Source organism: Panthera uncia, chromosome B1 (assembly GCF_023721935.1).
Source record: "Panthera uncia isolate 11264 chromosome B1, Puncia_PCG_1.0, whole genome shotgun sequence".
NCBI classification, from domain to species: domain Eukaryota; kingdom Metazoa; phylum Chordata; class Mammalia; order Carnivora; family Felidae; genus Panthera; species Panthera uncia.
The window spans coordinates 158,006,603-158,023,664 of NC_064811.1; the positions used below are offsets into that span (position 1 = coordinate 158,006,603).

The 17,062-nt window shown below is 35.7% G+C and overlaps 1 protein-coding gene across 2 annotated transcripts in view; it reads left to right on the forward strand.

The window, feature by feature from the left end:
• ADAM9 (ADAM metallopeptidase domain 9) overlaps window positions 1-17,062 on the forward strand; it is a 144,535-nt gene that overhangs the window by 83,270 nt on the left and 44,203 nt on the right. For both annotated transcript variants that reach the window (XM_049632415.1, XM_049632414.1), the window contains exons 15-16: window positions 2,032-2,137; window positions 10,640-10,823. In XM_049632415.1, coding sequence (XP_049488372.1) covers window positions 2,032-2,137; window positions 10,640-10,823 — 290 coding nt within the window. The remainder of the gene's footprint in view (window positions 1-2,031; window positions 2,138-10,639; window positions 10,824-17,062) is intronic.

Consider the following 17,062-nt stretch of genomic DNA (forward strand, 5'->3'; position numbering starts at 1 on the left):
CCCAGGTGCCCCGTGTTACTAATTTTTAGTCAGCTTTATTTTGATTACACAATGATGCTAGCAGTATTCCTGCAGTGATAGTATATGTTGTATTGCCTCTTATGTTTCCTTCCTTAAGTTAAAGTGATTGAGGTTCCCAAGGAAATGGGTGCTTTCAGCACAACTAGGCAGATTTCTTTGTTTGATAATTGGCAGTGATGTGTTTATGCCAGGATCATACTGGATTCTTGTTTTCCCATCTTCTTCCATTTCTGTCCTGAGTCAGTAGGAACAGCAACAACATTGCATTCAAGTGAATGAAATAAGTGAGCACCATATGTTGATTGAGGCTTGTCTTTGAGAAAACAGAGACTTAATAATAGGAGCTGTTCTGTTTCTCTTCAGAGAGGTACTGGTAAACTATATCCATTATTTACCAGGATGTGGGACACTTAGTAGGGGATTGATACATATTTAATGAGGAAAGGAAGGAAAGCAAGGGAGGGAGAGAAAGGAAAGGAAAGGAAAAGAAAGGATAGAAAACGAATGGAGACCCAAATTTTCTATTTTTATTTTTGTTTCTTCTCAGTTAAGATCAGTCATGAGTACTGTGCTGGATTTCTCTGAAGGTAGAGATGTTGACTTTGACCAGACTCCTGCTGTCTCTAGTGTCTGTCTGTTGTACACCTTACTTTATGGTGGGTCAGATAGGGATTGAAGAGAGACAACTAAAAATTAAATGGGACGTATTTATGCTAGATCATAGGCTAGAGTAGTAGAGATCTGTCAACTCTTGATACATTTTGTAAAAATGGCAAGTTATTGCAGTCTAAAAATATAATTGCAGATACCTTTTGATGAGGTAAATACTATTACGTAGCAAAGATATTACCTTCATAGAGGCCTGTGGAAAAGTCTAGGACTACAAACTGCAGTTGTTTTTTTCTCTTTTTTTAATTGTTTATTTTTGAAAGAGAGATACAGAGCGAGAGTGGAGGAGTGGCAGAGAGAGAGGGAGACACAGAATCTGCACTTGATCTTAGCCAAAAGGCCGAGGAGCGATTAGAGACACAGAATCTGAAGCAGGCTCCAGGCTCTGAGCTGTCAGCACAGCCTGACGTGGGGCTTGAACTTGTGAACCGCAAGATCATGACCTGAGCCAAAGTCAGGTGCTTAACTGACTGAGCCACCCAGGCACCATCAGTTGTTTTTCTCTTTGGAGATTATCTGGAAGTTTTAGAGCTCCTTCTGTTCCCTAGAAGGGCCCTGTTAGGGATCCTGCCATGTGCTGTTTGCCCCGTTCAGGTATTATTCTCTGTTCCCTTTTCACGTTGCTTGATCCAACTTCTTTCGCCTCGTATCCATTTTCTTTTAAACGAAACCATATAAACATTAGATGCGTAAGATAGGCCAGTGAATTCCTTTATTCAGTAGAAAGTACTGACATTTTGACTTAAAAATATTTACAAATAAAATTTATTTAGGAATGTGTAATTAGTGGGCAAATTGAACATGAAGTGATATTACATATATACAATATGAGAAAGCAAAAATGGATTGCCACTTTGTCGGCTGTAATGGCTGTTTGACAATCCTTCTTGTTAGTAGAGCATCTAAATTCAGCATTTTATATATGGTAAATTAAAAACCCAATAACAATAGCTGGCAATGTCTTCACCAACCCTTCCCAGCCTGATCTAAAGTCTAATGATGTATTAGAGACATATTTGAGAGCGGGGAAAAGGAATATGCTGAGAACACTAGCATACTATGCATGCTTTTTCATTTATTTATAATTTCATCTTTTTAATGATATTTCTTGTAGGGTCTTAGTGTTTGAGCCCAGGCTAACTTTCAGGTACAATGTAAGCTTTATTTTTACATTTTGTTGTTAAGTATAAAAGTAGAACAAAAATGTTTTATCTGTGAGGCCTGACACTTTCTAGAAGGTGTTGAGGCAGTTCATCAAGGTGTATGGATTGTCATAGGGAATATACTTTTATTTATGAATTAAATTGCCATACCTTTTTTTTTTTTTTTTTAATGTTACAGAAGCCAAGGCTGCCCCAAGAGATTGTTTCATTGATGTGAATTCTAAAGGTGACAGATTTGGCAATTGTGGTTTCTCTGGCAATGAGTACAAGAAGTGTGCCACTGGGTAAGTGGAGGTGAGGTTATAAAGGAATGTGAATGATTTTAAGACCCGTCATCTTGCAACTGCTGGCTTTCTCTCCCTTAAATACTGAACTTTTCAAATTAACTTTTCAAGTTTTAGAACATAAGACTTCAGCGAGACTCTGAAAAGAACTAGTAAAATAATTCATCCCTTTAGATGTTAACTGTCTAAAGTCTAGTGGATTTTAGAATCTTTGTTTTTCCTTATTCTACAATAAGAACCTCAAATAAACACTCTTCCTCTTCTTTTTTTCATTAAAAGATGGCACTGATTAATGTGTAGATACCTGCAAAATTCATTCTGGATGTTGTTATTTTCTTCTTGCTCTATATAATTTTAAAGTGACAAATTAAAACCTTTTTTTTGTTTCTACATTTGCTTATTGTAAAAGTTAATAATTATTAAAGAATTACAAATAAAAAAAAGTCACCCATAATATCAGTCCATATATATCTACTAATTGCATTGTGTTTCTTCCTCTTTTTTGTTTCTGTGCACTGTACTTACACACGCTGATATTTTGTATAATTGGAATTATTCTATATTACTGAGCATCTCTTCTCTTTGCTCCTACTTTGCCAGTTAGTCTAAGTAACTGTACGGAAACAATGTTTGCTAAGAAGAAATAACAGCAGTCAATCTCCATGTCGCTAAATCCATCAGACATTGTTAGGTCTTCATGCTACTTGACCTTTTGGTGTCATTCAAGTATGTTGACCGTTTTTTCCTTGAAGAAACCTCTTTCCTTCGCTTTTGTGTGGGATGTTCTTCTAGTATTCTTTTCTGTGTTTCTGGTTGCTCCTTTAGTGTGTTTATTTGTAGGCTCATCTTTCTCTACTCAGCCATTAAATACTGGAGACACCACGTATGCTGGCTTACATGTGGCCTTCTGCCACAGGGCCTTTGCACACACTATTCCTTCTGCCTGGCATGCCTTCAGCTCCTCCAGATCTCAGTTTTAAAGACTTCCTCACCTTTCTTAACAGAGCCAGAGAGCCCTCTTGTAAGGTGTTCTTACTGCTGTGTGCTTTTCCCCCTTAATGTTAGCCAATTTATTTTGTTCTAATCATTTCTTGATATATAAAACAGAGTAGATGGAAGGAAGATAAGAAAAACAAGAAAGTGTTTCAAAAGGAGATATGAATGTAACTTTTGATATTCATCTTATATAGTTTCAAAAGTAGTTGTAGATATAAGTTCTCTTCTGTTTACATAGCACTTTTTCTGGGGAAGTCATACTATTATTATTAATACATTTTTAGTGTATTTAAATTCTAAATTATTTTGGTTTATGCCCAAACCACTGTCCTAGTAAGAACAATCATTTAAAAATGATATGATGTGGGGTACCTCGGTGGCTCAGTCATGAGCCCAGGGTCGTGGGATCTAGCCCCATGTTGGGCTCTGTGCTGTGTGTGGAGCCTGCTTAAGATTCTCTCCCTCAACATCTCTCCCCCACTTGCACACGCTCTGTCTCTCAAATAAAATAAAAAATGACAATATCTTCAAATAAGATAGAGGATAATTTTCCAGGTAAAAAGAAGAATAAATACAAAACCAGTTCTAGACATAGAATTTTATGATTCTTTTCTGGTGTTTAGAAAAGACACAGGAGGGTCTGTCCTGCATTTTGGGGAGACTGGACCCATCTTGGTTACCATAATTTGTCTAAATTAAAATGAGAAAAGTAGGAACTTGAATGTTGAACGAAGGACGAACTGCTTAAGAAATTGGATGTTTTTTTTGTTGTTGAATTTGATGTGTTTTCCTTATTGTTCATATCATTAATTTTTTAAAATTTATATTGTGATTTCTCCTGTGACTCCTGAGTTATTAAAAGTGTGTTGCTTAATTTCTAGATATTTGGGAGTATTCTGGTTATGTTTTTGATTTCTAGTTTAATTCCAATGAGAACATACTCTGTATAACTTTAGTTCTTTGCAGTTTATTGAGATGTGAGTTATTGCCCAGCATGTGGTCTCTTTTGGTGAACGTCCATGTACAATTGGAAAAAAGTGCATTCTATAGTTATTGGGTTGTGTTATTCTATAAATGTTGACAGTCTTATTCAAGCTTCCTATATCTTTGTGTTGCATGTGTGTGTTTTAGGTTTGTCCTTCAATTTTTAAAAAAAAAATTTTTTTTAATGTTTATTTTTGAGAGAGAGAGACAGAGCATAAGCAGGGGAGGAGCAGAGAGAGAGGGAGACACAAAATCTGAAACAGGCTCCAGGTTCTGAGCTGTCAGCATAGAGCCCGATGTGGGGCTCGAACTCACAAACTGTGAGATCATGACCTGAGCCAAAGCCGGATGCTCAACCGACTGAGCCACCCAGGCACCCCCTTGTCCTTTAATTTCTGAGAGAAGTGGGTTAAAATCTCCAGCTATGATTATAAAGTTGTCTGTTTCTCTTTTTTAGTTCTATACATTTTTTTGCTGTGTGTCTTTTGAATCAGTAAATTCTTATGTTATTAGGTGCATCCACATTTAGGATTGTTATGTCTCCTTGACGAATTGGCCCTTTAATTATTACCAAATTTTCTTCTTTATCTTTGCAATATTCTTGTTTAGCATTTGTTGCAGTTTCATTTGTTTATGTGACTGTTTGGTGATCACCCTTCATTGGTAAACTAAAGTGCAGTGACACGTTTTATCTTATGTGTTTAGTGTAATATTTGGCACATGATAAGTACCTATTAAATATTTGTTGAATGAATGTAGGAACAGATGATACAGCTGATGGGTGGATAATTAGTGTAACTGATTAAATGAACTGAGGTGAAACTTTGGGGTAAGTGGATTAATGCAGACTTGGAGAGAGCTTGCTAGACGTGTCTGATCTTTGTCTTTAGCCTGGTTCTATTTCCATGATCTTATGAGTATCTTAATGAAATTATAGAAAGTACACTTAGGAAATGTATAAATTACTGGGTAGCTGATTTGAAAAACATTTTATAATAGTAATATAGCATTAATATAGCCATTAGGAATGCATATCTGAAGTCAGACTCTTTGGGTTTGAATACTGCTTCAACTGCTTAAGATCTCTGAGACTTTGGACAAGTTGCTTTCCTTTTCTTTTTCTTCTGTGCCTCATTTTTCTATAAAATGAGGATAATAATGGTACCTATTTCCAGTTGTTTTGAAGACCAAATGTGTTGATGGATGCTGGTACTAAGAAGAATACCCGATTCGTTGCAAGACTCATCATTGTCATCATTGCTTTGTAATCATCCTTGTCACAGAAAATGTATAAAATCTAGAAGAATCTAAAGGAAGTGAACCCTGTGGTCCTGCCATCCAGAGATACTCCCTCACATTTTTGTTGTATTTCCTTTTTGTATGTGTGTATATACATTCATAAGCATACATTTGTGCATCATACATGTATGTACACATACATATGTGTACTCAGAACCCCGCATCTGTATGCATAAACAAAATTGCAAAGTATGATTTATACTATTTTATAAATTCAGTTTACTTTCCACTATATTAAGAGAGTTTATAGGATGTATTCAGCTTCTTTTAATCATTTCCTTATTTTAGGAATTCAAGTTGTTTCTAGTAGTTTGCTATTTTATTTTACTTTATTATTATATTTTTTAACGTTTATATTTGAAAGAGAGAGGACAGAGTGCAAGTGGGAGAGGGGCCGAGAGAGAGGGAGACACAGAATCTGAAGCAGGCTCCAGGGTCTGAGCTGCAAACACAGAGCCTGATGCGGGGTTTGAACTCATGAACTGTGAGATCATAACCTGAGTCACAGTCGGATGCTTAACCAACTGAGCCATCCAGGCACCCCGTAGTTTGCTATTTTAAATAAGGTTGTGATATATACAGCTGAAGTATTTGTTTATTTCTCTGATTGTTTCCTTAATAGCTTTTCTCAAAAAATATGGATAAGTTTTAAGGCTCCTCATAGATACTTCCAAATTGATCTTCAAAACATTTAACTGATTTATGCTTTCCCTACCTTCCCTACCAATGCCAGAGTGTTATCTTAAAAATTTATAGTTGACCTTTTTTTTTTTTTTTTTTAAATTTTTTTAACGTTTATTTTATTTTTGAGACAGAGAGAGACAGAGCATGAACGGGGGAGGGGCAGAGAGAGAGGGAGACACAGAATCGGAAACAGGCTCCGGGCTCTGAGCCATCAGCCCAGAGCCCGACGTGGGGCTCGAACTCACGGACCGTGAGATCGTGACCTGAGCCGAAGTCGGACGCTTAACCGACTGAGCCACCCAGGCGCCCCAAAAATTATAGTTGACCTTTGAACAACATGGGGGTTAGAGATGCTGACTTCCCACATAGTCACAAATTCACTTATAACTTTTGACTCCCCTAAAACTTAATTACAATAGCCTACTATTGATCAGAAGCCTTACCAATAACAAAAAAATAGTTGATTGAATGTTATATGTATTATATGCTGTGTTCTTACAATAAAGTAAGCTAGAGACAATGTTATTAAGAAAATCATAAGGAAGAGAAAATACATTTGCAGGACTGCACTGTAAAAAATCCATGTGTTAAGTGGACCTGTGCAGTTCAAACATGTAATGTTCTAGGGTTAGCTGGACTTTTCCAATTTGTTATATCAAATAGATGTTTCTTTTTTTGTTTTTTGTTTTTTGTTTTTTTTTAATTTTAGAGAGAGCGTGAATGGGGGACAGGAGCAGAGGGTTGGAGGGGGAGAGAGAGAGAGAGAGAGAGAGAGAGAGAGAGAGCGCAAGTGATCTTAAGCAGTCTCCACACTCAGTGCAGAGCCTGATGTGGGGCTCAGGTCCCACGACCCGGAGATCGTGACCTGAGCCAAAATCAAGAGTTGGATGCTTAACCCACTGAGCCACCCAGGTGCCCCCATTTTTTAAAAATGTTTATTTATTTTGAGAGAGGGAGAAAGTGTGAGCACACATAAGTGGGGGGAGGGGCAAAGAGAGAGGGAAAAGAGACAGAATCCCAAGTAGGCTGTACACTTTGAACTCAGAGCCTGACACAGGGTTTGATCCCATGAACTGTGAGATCATGACCTGAGCCGAAATCAAGAGTCAGATGCTTAAATGCCTGAGCCACCCAGGCGCCCCTCATTTTTATTTTAAATGAATTTGTAAATAATTATTTAAGATTTTTTGTTGTTGTTCAAAAGATGTTTAAAGAGATCTAGAAAAATGTGGCTTCCACTCTTATTCTTTTTCTCTCTTCCCACCCTACCCCCAGGTACCTATTTCTGTTAGCTTTTGGTATGTCTTTGCAGTGTCTTTCTGCCAGTACAGTCTTATTCCTCCCCCCTCCCCGCTTCCTGTTGTGCATACTGCAGACACTGTTGTGCAGATTGTATTGTTGCATTTCACCGAAAGAGCTCTCCTCTTTCAGTACATAGATGGTGTCATCTTTTAAAAAACTTTTTAAACAAAAAATTTCAAATATACAGAGGAGCAGAAGGAATACAGAGGAGTAGAAGGAGTATTTCAAATATACAGAAGGAGTAGAAGTATGATGAAACCCATATATTCTAGATTAAAAACATTGTTGGCATTCTATCATATTTTCTTTGTCTAGACTTGTCTGAGCCACTTTTAAATAAATTCTAGGCATTATGATACTTCATTCCTAAATTCTTTAGTATTCATCTCTGACAGATAAGGCCATTCACAATACCAATGTCATACCTACCAAAATTAATAATTTCCTAATATCATGTAATACCTGGTCAATATTAAAGTTTCTCCAACTGTCCTCAAGTTGTGTTTCATAGCTGTTTTTTTGCCACATCAGGATTCCGTCAAGGATCATGCATCACATTTAGTTGTCATGCCACTTATGTCACTTTTAATATAAAATATGTAGTCTTCTTCATTAATTTTTTTTTCTTTTTGACGACAGTGATCTGAGGGAAATAACTGGGCCAGTTCTTTTAGTATGGCCCGTGATCTGGATTTGTTTGATAGTTTCTTCTCAAGGTTGCTTTATATGTGTCTCTATCCCTAAATTTTCTATAAATCAGAAGTTAAATCTAAAGTCGTAATTAGATTCAGGTTAAACATTTTAGGGAAGAATACTTCGTAAGTGGCACATGATGTCAAGGAGGCACATAATTCTGGGTTGTCTTTTTATTAGTGGTCAAACCCCCAACCCCCATGTCAGGCTCCATGCTGAGCCTGGAACTTGCTCCCACCAATGTTTTGCTTCATAGTTTTAATATGCATTGATGATCCTTGCCTGAAGCAATTATTCTATTGAGGCTTGTGATAGAATTTTCTTTTATAATATAACCATGAACACCTCTTAGCTTTGTTGGCTGTTTGTATTCCTTATTTTGTGAATTGCCTTTTTTGTATCTTTGCTAATTTTTTCTGTGGAAGTGGGTTTTTTTCTTACTGATTTTTAACAGATTTATATATATATATTTAATTTTTTAAAAAAATTATTTTTATTTTTGAGAGTGAGTGAGCAGGGGAGGGGCAGAGAGAGAGGGAGATGGAGAATAAAAAGCAGGCTCCATGCTGACAGTAGAGAGCCTCATGTGGGGGTTGAACTCATGAACTGTAAGATCATGACTTGAGCTGAATTCAGGCACTTAACCAACTAAGCCACCTAGGTGTCCTATGGCTTTTTATACATTAAGAGTATTTTCCTTTTACTTTTTAACATGTCACCAAGACTACACATGAAACACTGAGTATATCATCGCAGCTTGAATTTTGGTAGGTCCAACAGATGTTAACTAAGGTCTGCTTTATGCTACACTTTGTTCTGGAGGTTTTCTTTTTTAAAAAAATTATTCTTTATTTTAGAGAGAGAGAGAGAGGGTGGGTGAGAGAAATGGAGGGAGAGAGACAGAGAATCCCAAGTAGGTTACAGGCTCAGCGTGGAGCCTGACATGGGGCTTGATCCCACAACCCTGGGATCATTATTTGAGCTGAAATCAAGAGTCAGACTCTCAACTGACTGAGCCACCCAGGCGCCCCATGTTTTAGAGGTTTTCATATCTAATTTCAACCAACTATGTGAGATAGACATTATTATTTATCTCTTGTTTTTCAGATGAAGGAACTGAAGCTCAGAAAGTTTAAACACTTTATTCAGGTTAACTAGGGAATAAATGGTGACATAAGAATAAATGTAAATGAGACAAAATTACTAACCCTTAAGTGCAGGATGGAGGAAAGAGGAGACTTAACAATATATGCAAAAAGTAAATAGGAATTTTAGCTAGTGATCAGTTCAAGGGCATCTATAATGTAATGTAGTTACCATAAAAGCTACTGTAATCATGGGCCTAATAGTAGTACAGTATCTAGAATATAGGAAATGTGAGCTCTGTTATGTTATTTGCTTATCAGGCTATAACTGAAATTTCATGCCCTGCTCTGAGCACTGTGCTTCAAGAGGCAATGAGAGAACCTGGAACATATTTAGAGGGTAGCTTCCTTGTTCCATGAGAAATGATTATAAGATATTGCTCTGGTGAATAAGTATTTAGGAACTATGTGATAATTGTCCTAAAATAGCTGCCATGTGGAAGAAGGAAAAGACATTTGCTATTAGCTGTGTGATCTCATGTGGAAGGTCTGGGACCAATGAGGAAAAGTTATAAGGATATAAATTTTAGCTCAAGAAATAAAATAGTTTTATGAAAGCTAGACTGGGAATTTTTAGGGGGTGATTAATTAGAGGAATTGGTGAATTAGAGGAAAACAATATCCTATAATGACTTGGCAGTGATAACATAAAGGAGATTCTAGTATAGGGTAGATTCTTGGATCACAAGGCAATCAGGTAGAAAATTTCAATATAGCATCTTAAGAGTTGATATTAGTGGTATTTAGTGTGTTATGGAAGGGTATAGGAAGGGCATTTAGCTAACACAGCCTTGGTAATAGGAATTGTAATCAGATAACCCTTCATAGAGTTGTAATATTGAATCAGTGAATTGAATTAGTGAATTAATGAGTTAATGAATTGAGTCTTAAATTAAGTAACTAAGAGTTAGCTTAGCCCAAGCCATGAAGGGTGGAGTCCTTTCTTAATTATTTTATAGTACAGAATCTAATTTTCTCCTTATGGCAACTCTGTAAGAAGTCACAACCGAATTTTGGTATAGTTCTATTATTTTCTATGGAAAAGCATTTATAAAATTATATTTATAAACAACTCTTTAGTTAGACGTGTTTGAGCCCTAAACCGCTAGTAAAGAGAGAGTAGGGGTGGGGAGAGAAGGAGCAGGAACACCACCTGGTACACCTACTGATTTCATCCTAGCATCCAGTTATCTCTGCCATATTTGAAGAGACCTGCTTAGGTGCCTTTGCTCTTATATGCTTTCTCTGTTGAGACTCCCTTCAGCTAACTATCAGTAAACTTTCTTTAAGTAAAAAAAAAACAACAAAAAACTTTATGTGTCCAAATATATAATTTTTATTTTTATTTTGTATCTACAGTGGGTGCATTTTATGTTTGCATTATTTCTCTATCTTACAGGAATGCTTTGTGTGGAAAGCTTCAGTGTGAGAATGTACAAGACATGCCTGTATTTGGAATTGTGCCTGCTATAATTCAGACTCCCAGTAGAGGCACCAAATGTTGGGGTGTGGATTTCCAGCTAGGATCGGATGTTCCAGATCCTGGGATGGTGAACGAGGGTACAAGATGTGATGATGGAAAGGTAATCAGAATGTTTTCTATTTATAATTTAAAATTAAAAAAATTAAAAAAGCATTATACAAAGTAAGTGGTTATTCTTTTCTTATTTATAAAAGAAATCTAATGTTTTTTTGGTAGAGATTTTGGAAAATACAAAATTAAGAATGGCTGTTATTCTACTACCCAGATTTCACTGGCAGTCATATATTATAACCACTAGTCTGTGTTGCTGTGCATATTTCTTTCCATTATCAATGGTGCTATAATTTATTAGCAGTCTGCTATTATTGGGACATTTAGGTGATTGCCAGGATTGTGAGTGTGTGTGTGTGTGTGTGTGTGTGTGTGTGTGTATGATTGTGTGTCTCTAGACTAGAATGTGTAGTACCAGAAATGTCATAATGCTTGTCCCCCCATGCTCTCTGCTACCCTGATCACTGTTGTTTGGATCAGATATGAGTCAAGAGTCAGCCAGCTCCTGACTCACTACCATTGGTTTCTATATGATAAGATGAGCTAGGACAAATTCCTTTTGGGGGGGAATATATAATTAAGAAATACTATTAAGAATAGGGCAGAAACTGTAAGAATTCTTCAGCGATGCTATGAAGCAAGAGCAGGGCTAGAATCGTTATGGCAAACTTCAGTCATATACAAAAGATATGGGGGAGCAGGAGTGTTGGGCAAATTGAAGAAACCAATTTAAAGGAGAGTAGAGGAGGGGGAAGAGAGAGAGAACACAAGTGACTGATAAGGTGACACATAAAAAAGATGGGTGGACTTGCTAGTTACCTCCGTCATTGTGTACTGAGTTTTCAGTTCCAGTTCTGTTCCTCCTTTCCTACAAAAAGACCCTTATATTTTTGTGCCTGTTGTTGCCACTATAAAAACTCGATTGCTGTAGTTACTATAAACAATGCTGAGGTAAATGGCTTTATAAATAAAAATTTCAGAATATTATGATTGTTTCCTGAGGTGAAACTACTATAATGGGGTGTGCATACTTTTTAAGGTTTTAGAGTTTTGCATGAATTCTCTTTTACTTTTTTAAGTTTATTTATTTATTTTGAGAGAGAGAGAGAGCAGCATGAGTGGGTGAGGAGCAAAGAGAGAGGGAGAAAGAGAATCCCGACCAGGCGCCATGCTATCAGCACATGGAGCCCAGTGCTGGGCTCCAACTCATGAACCGTGAGATCATGACCTGAGTCGAAATCAGGAGTTGGACGCTTAACCAACTGAGCCACCCAGGTGCCCGTGCCTGATTCTCTTTAGAAAAAGCTTTAATAGTTTATTTTCCAACCAGTTTTTAGTGGGAAGTGTTTTAATTCTTCACACCATAGTCAAGATTAGCTATCATTTTCAAGCTTTCGTTGGTGGTTTCCTTTTTATTTTACTTTCTTCTTAATTATTAGTGATGTTGAATTTTTTTGTCTCTATATGTTTATTCCTTCTTCTGTGATTTGCCATGTTGATGTTCTTTATACACTTAAAAATTGGCCTATTTTCTTATTGATTTTGAATTTGATTTCTTATTGATTTTAAAGAACCTTAATTTACATCATATGTAACAAATATAATATACAAATATACATATATGATGTTTTTGCCCAGCTCACTTCTTGCGTCTTCTTTCTTTTGTTTTTAGTGGGGTTTTTTTGCTGTGTTTGCATTTTTATGTATTTAAAGCTGTTATTCTCTTCCTTTATGGTTTCTAACTTTACTTACATGTTTTATAAGACTTTTATCAGTATATCAGATCATTATTCTCTTGTATTTTGTAGTAGATTTTGTTTTTTATTTAATGCCTCTTTAATCCAAGGGAATGTTGAGTGTATATAGTATGAGGTTGGCATTCTTTTTTTCTCTTTTATCATTTATTCATTACTGTATGCTGAGTTCTAATGCCATTTTTTTTCAGAATGGCTTATCATTTGCCTTAACCTCATTTATAATCTCTTTCCTTTAATTTGAAATTTTATTTAAATTACCGATTAAATTTTTATATATTCTAGGGCTTAATTTTTGTTTTTTCCCTCTTCATGCCCATTGATAGGTCTAACTACTCATGTGTCAGTACTGCCTTGATTTAGTTTTTATTGGTTTTATAATGTATTTTTCTTATCTGGTCATGCAAATACCCTCCCATTCTTTTTTCCTAGTTCTCTTGGCTATTTTTATTCGCTTATAATTCCAGATGAACTTGAGATAATGTTTGTTGAGGTGCAAAAAAAATTAAAATCTAAAAAACTAAAAAATGCTTTGGAATTTTGGTTGGGATGACATTAAATTTATAAACTTATAATGGGGAAAAGTGACATCATTACATGATTGAGTCTTCTCAAAGTAGAACATGGTATGTGTGTCCATTTTTGAGGGGTCTTCTTTTAAAGATTTACTAATAAAGGTATTTATGTTTTTTGTTAATTTTATTATTGGGTAGATTTTTATTGTTATTATGAATAGGCCCGTTTTCTCCTGTTATATTTTCTGTTTTGTTATATTTCAGTTTCTAATTGGTTTTTACTGACAAGAGAAGCTATTTTGTTTGTATTTTTGACTGGGTATTATTGATATTCAGAAAAAATTTCATTTGTATATGTTTATTTTGTTACCAGGCATACACTTAGTGTTTACCTATTTCTATTGTCAACTATATTAGAATTTTCTTTTTTTTTTTTTCTCTTACAAACCTTTGACTTCTTTTTTTTTTTTTAATATATGAAATTTATTGTCAAATTGGTTTCTATATAACACCCAGTGCTCATCCCAAAAGGTGCCCTCCTCAATACCCATTACCCACCCTCCCCTCCCTCCCACCCCCCATCAACCCTCAGTTTGTTCTCAGTTTTTAACAGTCTCTTATGCTTTCGCTCTCTCCCACTCTAACCTCTTTTTTTTTTTTTTTCCCTTCCCTTCCCCCATGGGTTTCTGTTACGTTTCTCAGAATCCACATAAGAGTGAAACCATATGGTATCTGTCTTTCTCTGTATGGCTTATTTCACTTAGCATCACACTCTCCAGTTCCATCCACGTTGCTACAAAGGGCCATATTTCATTCTTTCTCATTGCTATGTAGTACTCCATTGTGTATATAAACCACAATTTCTTTATCCATTCATCAGTTGGTGGACATTTAGGCTCTTTCCATAATTTGGCTATTGAGAGTGCTGCTATAAACATTGGGGTACAAGTGCCCCTATGCATCAGTACTCCTGTATCCCTTGGATAAATTCCTAGCAGTGCTATTGCTGGGTCATAGGGTAGGTCTATTTTTAATTTTCTGAGGAACCTCCACACTGCTTTCCAGAGCGGCTGCACCAATTTGCGTTCCCACCAACAGTGCAAGAGGGTTCCCGTTTCTCCACATCCTAGAATTTTCTAAGTAAAAGTCATCATCTGCAAATGATAAAAAGTTGGTTTCCTTTCTCATATTTACAGTTTGGATTTATTTTCTTGTGTAATTGCAATGATAGCACTTCCAGAATAATTGTAAATAGTGATAGTGTGCATCTTTGTCTTGACTCTGACATGAGTGGGAATGCGTTTAGCCTTTCAAGGTTATGTATGATTTTGGCTAATCGCTTGGGGTACATGGTATTTTTCACTTAATGCAGTATCCTTTTAATCCTATTGAATAAGGATAAAAATAAACAGTAGATTTTACATTTTATAAGTAGTTCTTTGACATTAAAATATTAAATATTTAAAAAATATTAGATACTATGAAGATAATCATTTGGAACACCTGGGTGGCTCAGTTGGTTGAGCGTCTGACTTCAGCTCAGGTCATGATCTTGCAGTTTGTGAGTTTGAGCCCTGTGTCGGGCTCTGTGCTGACAGCTTAGAGCCTGGAGCCTTCTTTGGATTTTCTGTGTCCTTCCCTCTCTCTGCTGTTCCCCAACTTGTGCTGTCTCTCTCTCTCAAAAATAAATAAATAAAAACATTAAAAAAAATAATCATTATTTACCTTTGACCTATTGATATGTGCTGGGTTATATCAATAAATTCCCTAACATTAAATTATCTTTGCATTCCTGGAGCACACACTGGTAACATTAAATTTTTCTTTAGATATATTCCCGGATTCTATGTGTTGGTGAATTTACTTTTGTGTTTCTGAAACTGTCTACTTTTGATGTTTTTTGAATTTATGAACTTTTACTCTGTAGATTGTAGTCAGTACTCTTAAGTCCCACAAAAAACTCAGATAATATTGAATTAAAGTATAACAGGATTAATTGATTTAAACCAAAGAAACAAATAAAGAGCTTTGGAACCCTAAATCTCAAATAATGTTTCTACGATCTTTGCTTCTCCCTTTTGGCTCCCCGCCCCTCCCTTGCCCCAGCTTATTGAGATATAATTAACATTTAATATGCTATATGTTTAAGGTGTACAGTGTGATGATTTGATACATGTATATATTGTGAAATGACTACCACAGTAAGGTTAGTTAACACTTCTATAACCTCCCATAAATATAATTTTTTTTCTTTTTTTTTTTTTTTGGTGGTACAATATTTAAGATTTACTTTCTTGGTAACTTTCAAGTGTATAATATTGTTAACTACAATCATCAGGCTGACTATTAGATACCCAGAACTTACTCATCTTTTAACTGGAGATTTGTACTATTGGATCAACATCTCCCCATTTTTCCTATGAGTGAGGCTTCACCACCCCCCCTTTTTTTTTAAAGACTCCACATATATGTGAGATCATATGGTATTTGTCTGTCTTTGTCAGACTTTCTTCACTTAGAATAATGTCCCCAAGGTCCATGCATGCTGTTGCAAATGACAGGATTGGTCGTTCAGGAGTGTGTTGTTTACTTTCCACATTTTTTGTGAATTTTACACATTCCTCCTGTTACTAATTTCTAGTTTCAAACCATTGTGATTGGAAAAGATACTAGATATGATTTCAGTCTTCTTAAATATGTTGTCTTGCTTTGTGGCCCAACATAAGTTGTATCCTGTAGAATGTTCTGTGTGTGCCTCAGAAGAGTATGTATTCTGCTGCTGTTGCATGGCTGTTCTGTTTATGTCTGTTAGATCCATTTTGGTCTATAAAGTTCTTTAGATCTGCTGTTTCCTTATTAAATTTCTGTCTGGGGGCACCTGGGTGGCTCAGTTGGCTAAGCATTCATCTCTTGATTTTGGCTGAGGTCACGATCTCACGGTTTGTGAGATCGAGCCCCTGTGTTGGGCTGTGCACTGAGAGTGTGGAGCCTGCTTGGGATTCTCTTCCTCTCTGCCTGCCCTCCCCAGCTGCTCACATATTCACGCATGCTCTCTCTCAAAATAAATAAAAAGAAATTTCTGTCTGGATGACCTATCCGATGTTGAAAGTGGGGTATTGAAGTCTACTACTAGTATTGTATTGCTGTCTGTTTCTCTCTTCACTTTTGTCACTATTTGGTTTAAATATTTAAATGCTCCAGTGGAAGGTACATAAATACTTAAAATTATTACATCGATGAATTGTCTCCTTTATCCCCATTTCATGGCCTTCTTTGTCTCTTGCAACCAATTCTGACTAAGTCTATTATATGTGATATAAATATAGCCGTTCCTGCTCTTTTGGTTACCATTGGCATAGAATATGTTTTTCTGTCCCTTCACTTTCAACCGGTGTGTCCTTAACACTATAAGTGAGCCTCTTTTGGCAGCATATTGTTGGATATGTATATATTTTTAAGTCTATTCAGCCACTTTGTGTCTTTTGATATGGGACTTTAGTTCATTTCTATTTAAAGTAATTATTGATAGCTAAGGACTCATTGCCATTTCATTGTTTGTTGACTGTTTTTAGTTCTTTTGTTCCTTTTTTCCTTTCTTACTATCTTCTTTCATGATTTATTTATTTATTTATTTATTTGTTTATTTATTTTTAGAGTATGCTTTAATTCTTTTGTGTGTTCTACTATGTTTCTTCTTTTGTGGTTAGTGTGAGGCTTATATAAAACATTTTGTAGATATAACAGTCTATTTTAAGCTGATAATAACTTACCTTCAATTGCATACACAAGCACTACACTTTTACTTCTCATATTTTAAACTGTTGTGTCATACTTAGCATCTTTTTATATTGTGCATCCATTAATAAGTTATTAGTTATTTTTATTTAAGTTTTTTTTACTAGAGATAGAGTGATTTACACAGCACCATTAAAATAGTAAGGTATTCTTTTTTTTTTTTTTACTTTATTTATTTAAATCACATATATATATATATATATATATATATATATATATATATA